Consider the following 9,358-nt stretch of genomic DNA (forward strand, 5'->3'; position numbering starts at 1 on the left):
AATTTCCATCTTTTTTTGCTTAGTTAGCTCTTACAGCAGCAAATTTTATTTATTTATAGACATATTAGCACGTGACTATTGTGGTCAGTTTATAAACATAGCCAGCAAGTGCTTAAAATCAAGTAAAACAGCAAGTCAGTCACATTAGGGATCCTCCTCTTCTTATATGAAGAAATGGGAACACCATTCTGAGCACTGTAGAGAGCCATTACCCTTTTTTTTCCACAATTTCACCCCTTTTACTCATAAGTAATAATATAAATAAATTTATATATGTATAATATAAATATAATTATATTTTTAACAAACCACAACTCCTGAAAAGCGTTATCTTTTTTCACTGAATTTGTTAAGGCCTTCAGTGATCGTGACGATACCCTATAACACACCAGACATTTCAGCAGAATGAAGGTAATCTTAATTTTGCACTCCGGTAGGGAAGGTTAGTTTCAAAATGACTCACCTCTGTCAGATGAGGATTAGGGTTGAACCCGCAGAGGCTGCAGACGACGGTGTGACACTGGGTGCACGTGTTGTAATTGGCCTTTTCTGGAGTGTGTAGCAGCAGTTCCGTGGTTGTGCAGAGAGGGCAGAAGGTTTTCTTGGGGGTGGGCTCGGCGGGCTGGGCTGCACCAGCTTGCTTTTGCTGCGATGGTTTTTCGGGCCCCGGTGGCTGGCCTGGTGGTTTTGTAAGTCCCGGGGGCTGTGCCGGGGGCTTTGTGGCCCCTGCAGTCTGAGAGGATGGTTTTGTAGGCCCTGCCTGCGGTGGCACTTGTTTTCCATGCCCTGTTGGCTGTGGAGGTGGTTTCCCAGGTCCAGGCTGTGATGGTTGTTTTGCAGGTCCTGTCTGCTGAGCAGATGGCTTTTCAGGTCCGGGTTGCTGAGGCGGCTGTCTTGGAGGCCCCGTTTGCTGGGAAGATGGCTTTACAGGACCTCCTTGCCGTACCAACTGTTGAGATGGTTGTTTTACAGGTCCTGGCTGCTGCAATGGTGGTTTTGTGGGAGGTGGCACTTGGGATGATGTTCTAGTGTTGTCTGGTTGCTGTGGCAATGGTTTTGTTGGGCCTGATGAAGGTTTTGCAGAAGTTTGTTGTTGAACAGGCTTCACTGGTTCTGATGGTTGGGGCTGAGATTTTTGTGGTCCTCGCTGCTGGGGTGGTGGTTTCGCTTGTTCTGGCTTAGAGTCCGCTGGGTGACCGGGGCCTGGTTTCTGAACTTGTTTTGGTTCCCCAGGCTGCTGCTGAGGCACTGGTTTGGAAGACTCAGTTTGCTGGGGGGTAGGTCTGGCAGGTCCTTGTGGTTGAGCAGCTGGCTTTGGAGACTGCTGTTGAGCTGGATGTTTTGCCAGGCCCCTCTGGTCCTCAGGTTTCCCTTGCTCTTTCTGGGTAACTTTTTGTTTCCTACTGGCTTCTTCGTTGGCTGCATCTGAATCTGATATCAAATCAAAAGGGTTGAATTTGTTCACAACCGAAGTAACTGCACTCAACGGATTGGCTTCTGAGAGAAAACTGGGCATCATACTTGGCTTCTGGTCTTCTTTAAAATCTGTCCTGGACTTTGATTCCCTTAGACTAATAGAAGAAGGGCTCCGTCCAGGTGCCCGTTGTTCTGTCTTCAGCACATCCACTGTTCTGCTCTTACTTAAACTTGGTGGTCCCGGATCTGGAGGCTTACCTGGATGCCTGGGATGGTGGCTTGTATCAAGCTCAGGATGTCTGCAGACAGAAAATGTGATAAAATTAAAATAATGAAAAGCACTAGAGAAATGTGATCGAATCAGACATATCAGTGACCCTGGAAGTGCTCTGGTAACACTGTGAAGTTTCTCAGGTGCTTAAGTGCTTGCAAGACCAAGGCTTACAACATAAGGTGCATACAAAAAGTATTTAAGTAAAAATTATTGTTCTTTAAAAGCTTATACAAGTATTCAGTCACAGACTGATCTATTATTTAGAAAATAATTTAATATGAAAACAATGTTTTACCAGACAATTTCTCCTCAGAAAGCTACAACTTGCTATTTTACCTAAATCCAAATGACTAACTCTCCACTCTAGCCCTTGGGATACAAACACAGGGAGACAGAGAAGACTAAAAGAAACAGAGGTGTCAGAAAATTAGCCAATCAAAGCACAGTCGTACAAGACTAACACTGCACAATACACAATGTTTATGTACTTGTATTTTGGCTACTTGTACAAAATTTGGTTATATTTACAATTCAATATGCAGCAGGGATTTAAACTCCTAAAAATCCAGGTACGTTAAGGAGTATATGCTTCTTTTTCAGGTATCTATTTTGCCACCCATCCACTCACAAATCAGAATTTTCAGATAAAACAGTTGCCAGTTCACAGAATTACTCCTGAAGCTTGGTGGTTTTTTTCCTTTTTAAATAGAACTACTATAGAACTTCCTCTCAAGCATCACCCCAACAATTCACATTGCCCACCAATAAAAAGAAAATGTCTCATTACATAGGGATTTTTCCCAGTTCTCTAACAATAACATTTTGCTGTGTTTTCATATAGGAGAAAACAGAAATAAGAATGTAGGAACCAAAATCAAGATCACGTCTTCTTACATGGCATGGGATTCTGCTTGTTGTTATACTTGGCAGCAGCTCAAGGAAATAATGTTGTATTCAATGCTATTGCTAAAGGATGTAGTAAAATATTCTATTCAGTGCTATCACTGTGCTTTTGCTGGAAGATATGGTGTTCTCTTCAGCCTCACAACAGTGTTGCAAATATAAAATTTTCTGGTTTCTCTTTGAGAGATCCAGTTAACGGTGATCTTGGTTTTCCAGACATGACATTTCTTGAGCATTCATGACCAAAATAAACAACTACTCATTACATGTAACTGTATTCCTTAACTAACTAAATAAAAATTTGCAAAATTCTGTTTAAGATTTTTATCAGAAATCTGCAGAATTACATATAGCAGGCACATGGAAAAATGTATTCCACCCTGTTAATGTTACCATGGGGTTACTATTCTGGTTTACTATTTCTGATCAGTATTTAGAGTTTTCATTACATGCTTAGCAATAGCAATATAAAAGGACAGAGCTAAGTGGTAGCCATTTCTGTGCTCATAATTCTCACGACATGGGATTTTCTCACAATCTCATATCTGATTATTTTTTTAATTAAAAATTTCCATATGAAATGCTCATTAAGGACAAACTATTTCCAGCCTTCCAAAACTCCATTTACCCTTCCCCATTCTTATAAAATTATGCTTGTAAAAATTACAGGTGTGTTTCCACTGGCATTAGTGAACATTAACTCATTATTCATAAAGCAGGTAATTCAGAAAAGCCCAATGATAATCCAATTCCTTCAAATAGTTGGCATTTTTGCTTGTTAAAGGAATGATTTTATACTGTCTTTAGCAAGTAGGTAGGTCTACCTGCAGTTCTGTTTCTTGTATTTAGATAAGCACTCTAGGCTTGTCTGAAGTGATACTGCTTACTAAGTGAAATAATTTCAAGTAGCCTGTTGGAGCACTCTGGTGCATGTCCAGCATTCAATGTTGAAAGTGTTCAAAATGTTGGAAAGCTTCATTCAGCAATGCCAAGAGTGACAAGGGGAAAAAAGAAAAGGATCAATGGTACTATTAAAATTCAGGTCAGAAAGAAGGGTACCATGTCCAAACTTTATAGTGTGAAGGTGGAAGAAGAAGAAAAAAACCAACCCAAACCTAAAAGTTTTTTTAGAGATTGAACTTGGACATGAACGAGAATAAGTAACTGTGGATCCCTATTGGAACACAGCTGTCCTCCAGCTTCCATTTTTATCAAAATAATGCACACCTTAAATTTCCACCTAATCAGATGTCAAGACTTGAAATGAGATTAAAACCCATGAATCTAGGAAATAAACCTAGGTAATTCTGCAAGGCTGCTGGTGTATTCTGAAGAACTGACTTGTCATGCCTTTATACATAACAATGTTTCTAACGGAGCCAGAGCGTGGTTAACTAGTGGAAGAAAACACCTTGAAAAGATAAGCTCCTTTAGAAATGTTACCTTTGTCAAAACCCAGGACCTGCTCCATTTAGTTTTAGGTAGCTGGAGGCTGAAGCTTTCTTTTCTATAACTATTTTGCAGCCAGCTACAAATTGATATTGAACAATTTTAAATAATCTTAAATAATCTGTAGAATCAGAAATCCTAAAAAAAAAAAAAAATAATATATCTTGCCTTTATTTGAGAAGAATTTTCTTATTTTTGAACCTTTTGAATCATGAAAACCCCACCACTGTTTTAAAATTTTCAATCCAGACTCAACAAGCAAAATCATTTAATCCTCCCTCACCTAATTCTTTTCTTTGTGCTGCTATCTTTCTCCTCACTTTGGCCCTGATTCACAGAGCTCATCTTTATTCATTTACATGAATATTACAGCCAAATCAAAGCTTACTTTGGAGTCAAAAGATGATTTAACAAAAAGACTATTAGTCTAGTTCTTGAATGCCATATCTATTAAAAAAGTGTTTAAAAAGGCATGGGTTTTTTTTCTATTCATCAGTAAAAACAGTTTTAAAAAGAAGTGCAATAACTACACAACTCCAACATAGTTAGATCTTTTCAGATCTATGGACAAGATATGTATAAACTTACGCATACCCCTAGTGGCTAATTATTTTAATTTAAGAGTGATGGGATTAAGAAAAGTATGTATTTCTTCTGGAAAATAAATCATAAACATACTTTAGAAGTGTGACACTTGATAAGACTTCTTACATTTCCTCTCAAAATGCAGAAAATTTCTTTCTGTTAATGTCTGTTGTGAACAACTTAATGAACTCACACACCCCCACAAAAAAAAAAAAAAAACCCAACAAAAAACAAAAAACCACAAACCAACCAACCAAAACACCCAGCCACATTAGACAGTTCATATATTCATTTTGGTCACATAATACTTTCAGATGATGTGGAACAATTAATAATTCCTCAGCAAGTGGACAGTGACACAGTTACAAAGTCATTCAGTGAAGCTAGAATGACTGGAACTTGCTTACAGATCAACTGTGTGCATTTCAGCTACACTTCCTAACCAGGAGTTTTCTGAAAACAGGTAATTAAAGTAGAATAGAATGATTTCCATAGGTGCTAAGCATCCCAAACTGTGAACATTTTATTCTCTAGATTCCAGTCAAAGAAAAAAAATAAAAATCAAAAGTTACATTTGATTTAGGCAGTTCACTTCAGGTGCTCTAGGTCTAAGTGCTTATATTAAAATACATAATTATTAATTGCATCTATTTATCTATTGCATTTTTGAAGACTTAAAAGCTCAAAGACTATAGAAGTCCTAGAAGCTACAGCATGTGTTTTATGGTGGAAGAGGTGCAACTATGTTTCCTGGTACTTACTATTAAAAAGTCTGTAGTTGCAAAAATTGGTACTTCAGGAGATCATCAATCATGAGAAATTTGTACACTTTAAGACTTGGACTACTTTGGGAGGGGTATGAATGCATTTCGAATAAGACATAATTATTAGCCTCATGGGTAAGACTGGATAACAGCTCATGTTACAATGGAAAAATCCAGTTAACGACATAAAAAAAACTAACAGGCAATGCGATAGGAAACACTGTCATAATGCAAGGCTATATAAGCTGGAAGCCAGAATTCCTCTTTTGGTCACCACTTCAGTCACTTAACATTTGGAGCGGCATAACCACGCTAAGAAAAAAAAGAAAAAGAAAAAAAAGCACTGTTGAGAACAACAGTTGTAGAACATCAGTTAAGAGGTATTTTCTACATCTGAGTTCTTTAGCCACACCTAAACTAAAAAAGAAAAGATTGAAGCTGAGGAATCTGAGTCTCAGCAGGCTAGTTCTTTACTTAAATTTAAGTCTGAAAGAGGCTGATCCTTAGTCCTTAGAAAATTCTTACTCCCAGGGTTTGGATCATGTTCTTAATAATTATTTCCATCATTCTTGGTAGATTTCAATAGCAAAGAGAGAAAGTAAAGCCACAAAATAAGTGCAGAGGTAAGTAGTAACCTCATTATGGGGTGACAGGCACAAAGATGCTACGATAGAAATTGTTCCAACCCCACAAGAGAAGCTAGTTGATAGAGTATTGCACTGAATCTTAAAATGTCAATTTTGACTAAAAGTTAAAAGGCTGTAATTCAAAAATACAGAGTGCCTGTAATTCAAAAATACAGAGTGCCTTTAGTTCAAGTGGAGAGTGAAAGTATGGTATGCTAACAAGATCAAACTTGTTTCTGGTATCACGTTTGTAGGAAAGCAGCCATTTATAAATGCAGAAATATTCACACTGCAATGAGTTTAGCCTCGTCTAAAATCCTAGAAGGATATTTATCTTACTTTTTACTGGAACATTAGCATGAAACAATAAACTTTCAAAGTCTTTGTGTCTTTGCTCATAGACTGTTATACAAAAGGGAATTTTGAGTTTAGTTTCACAGAACTAACCAATATCTTTTCTTTTTCCATTAACATCTGTAGAAGCTGTGTAGAGCCCTGAACTGAATGGAAAATTATATTTTACATACAGTGTTAATTCCTGCTTAATAATTATGCAAGGCAATATTGGCAGATTGGATTTCCAGTTTAAAAAAAAAAAATGGAGACCATCATCTTGGGTATAATCCCAATGACTTCAGTAGTTTGCCCAAGGATGAATCTGGTCCCACCCTCCTCGCTTCTCTTCTTCCAGAATTCACTTATATAAACCTGATATTATATAAACTCAATATGCATTTATCTAGGGCGAGATCAATACACAAGAGCCATGCTGAGCAGTCGGTCGAGGAGGCTCCTTTCAGCATCCTCCTTCAAGACAAACACACCCAGCCCCGGAGAGGAGAGAGAGCAACGGAGCCGCCGGCCCCGGGCGGCGGGCAGGGCACGGCGGCGGTTCAGCACCACGGACAGGGGCAGGGCCGGCACCGGCCGCGGAGGAACGGGCTTGTTGCACGTCGGGCAGTGCATTTACCAAGGGGCAGGGCAAAGGGAGGGGAGGAAATCACCCTAGCCCTCGCAGATGCGTAAGGAGGTAAAGCCATCACCCTCCGGAAAACCGAAACCCGTGGCAATCAATTTATTTTGCCTCTTTCCCCTTTCAATACAAAAGGAAAGAAGAAAAAAATTGAGAAGAAAATTGATGGGGGGGAGAATGGGGGGAGATAGACTGAAAGAGCCCTCCTCAATGCATGAATATTTAATTAAGCCAAATGGTAGTTGTAAAGGCTAAGAATTGACAGAGTAACGGCTAGCAAATACATTATGCCCAAAAAGCTCTGAAAGATTCAACAAGAATCTCTCTCCAGAAAGAGAAGCTTAGAGAACCCATCAGCCCCGGGGAGAGCTTCCCTGGCTACTGTCTGAGCTGTGGGGCACTCCAGCCCCGTAAAACACACGCACACATACAGAAAACCCAAACGTTGCCTGCAAATCTTCCCCCTTCCTCGGCACAGAAACTGCCCGTGCTCCGGCTCGGTGCGAAAGCGAGGGAAGGGGAGAGGGCGCAGCCCACCGGCACCGAGGACCGTCGTTATTATTAGAAACCACCGGAGCGGGGACCGCCGGTGAGTGCCGGCTCTGTCCCGGTGCCCCCACTCGTGCAGCCGCCCCCTTCCCTCCCTCAGCCAGCAAAATGCAACGCCCGCTCCCGATGCTCGTACTGCGCCTCGCCCCCCGCCCCACCGCAAGGAGACGGAGAAGGGGGAAGGGAGGAGCGGGAGAAGGGAGATTTTCCGTGCATGCCTTTGCATGGGAGGCGGCTCCGCGCCGGCGAGGTTCCCTCTGGGCAGCCCCTGCGCCCTTGACATGACAGCGGCGATTTGCCTCCTCTCCTCCTCGCTCAGCTGGCTCAGGTCTGCCTCCACCCCAGCCGGGACCAGGCGCTGCAAGGGGGCCGCGGAGCCGCCGCCATCCCCGGCCGCCGCCGCCCCTTCGGGGAAGGCGCCCAGCCCCTCGCCTCCCTCCAGGCTCGCCTCGTTGCCCATGGCCGCCGCCACTCCCCGGTCGCCGCCGCCGCTCTCGGGGGCACACCGGGCGGGGGCGCGGCTGGCCGGCGCGCAGCGCCGCTCCCCAGCGGGCGCTCAGGGCTCCGCGGCCGCCGCCGGGGCCGGGCTTGCTGCCTGCCGCCGCGGCTGCTGGCCGAGTGCGGCGCCGCCGGCCGCCCCCCGCGCCGCTCCCCGCCGCGCCGCAACGCGCATGCTCCGGGCGCCCCCCACCCGCGCGCCACCGCCCCGCCCCGCGCCCCGGCCTTTAAAGGCGCCGCGCGGCAGCGGGGTGGCCACCGCCCAGGGGGTGCTGCTGCCGGTGCCGCAGCTGCCCGCTCTCGGGCCCTCGGCACAGCACGCTGTGCTCGCAGGCAGCCGGAATAAGACGGAGCCCGGCTCGCCCGGAACGGGAGTAAGGGGGGGCTGGAAGGTGTGTCGCGAGGGCACCCACCGAGTGACAGCCCCCCCCCCAGCAGAGCCAGCGGGGGCAGGGTGCTCGGGGCCGTTGGCGGCTGAGTCTTCACTGTCTCTGCGGGTGGAGATTTCCCAGCCTCTCTGGGCACCTGTGCCGGGATCTGACCACCCTCACGATGACTGGCTCCAGTATGCCAGTGTGGTTCCAGGACTGGTGAGCCCCACGACTGGCCACTGGACCCCTAAGGCAGGTTCGCCGCTGCTGAATATATGGAGAAGAATCGCTGCCTTTCGCGAGCTGGCTATGCTTGAGGTAGCCCAGGCCAGCCTGCTGCTGGTATTCCTCATCACGCAGCATCCTGCTGAAGCGCAGTCACCACCTCAGCCACCAGAGCTGCCTTGGGGCCAGCCTGCCCTGGTGTGTGGAGTTACTCCTTCCCAGGTACAGGGCTCTCTGCACTTGCCTTTGCTCAACTCCACCAGGTTCCTGCCAGCCCACCCTCCTGCACACCAGGGGCCCGGCAAACAGCAGCCCTGCCTTCCAGGGAATCTACTGTTCAAGCTGGCATCCTCTGCAGACTTGCCGAGGGTGTATTCCATGCCTTTGCTCGCATCTTTATCAGAGACATTGAATATTATTAGTCAGAAAGGTACAGCTAGTAACATGCCACCAGCTGGACTTGAAACAACTAACCACAACCCACCTGAGCCTGATAGTTCCGTCTATTTTCACGCACAGTACAGGTCTCACTAATTTGGCTATAAGGATGTTAAGTTGATTGTGCTGAAAGCCCAATGGAGTGTGATTTGCCTGGCGCTAACACGTGCTGTTTCCAGTAACCTTCCTGCCCTTCATCTGCTTGGATGTGGCTTCAAGGGAGGATTTGTTCTGTAACATTCCCAGGACAGGTACTAGCCATGTTAGCCTATCTGCCTTGTTCTTTT

At 44.7% G+C, this 9,358-nt stretch overlaps 1 protein-coding gene across 9 annotated transcripts in view; it reads right to left on the reverse strand.

Moving 5' to 3' along the window:
- Positions 1–8,282, reverse strand: part of PCLO (piccolo presynaptic cytomatrix protein) — a 385,852-nt gene extending 377,570 nt beyond the window's left edge. For all 9 annotated transcript variants that reach the window (XM_080392024.1, XM_080392028.1, XM_080392027.1 and 6 more), the window contains exons 1-2: positions 7,758–8,282; positions 464–1,715 (exon numbers count right to left, since the gene is read on the reverse strand). In XM_080392024.1, the coding sequence (XP_080248150.1) occupies positions 464–1,715; positions 7,758–7,999 (1,494 nt within the window). In that variant the 5' untranslated portion in view covers positions 8,000–8,282. The remainder of the gene's footprint in view (positions 1–463; positions 1,716–7,757) is intronic.
- Between the last annotated feature and the right edge of the window lie 1,076 nt (positions 8,283–9,358).

This window comes from Falco punctatus, assembly GCF_963210335.1.
Source record: "Falco punctatus genome assembly, chromosome: 6".
NCBI lineage: Eukaryota > Metazoa > Chordata > Aves > Falconiformes > Falconidae > Falco > Falco punctatus.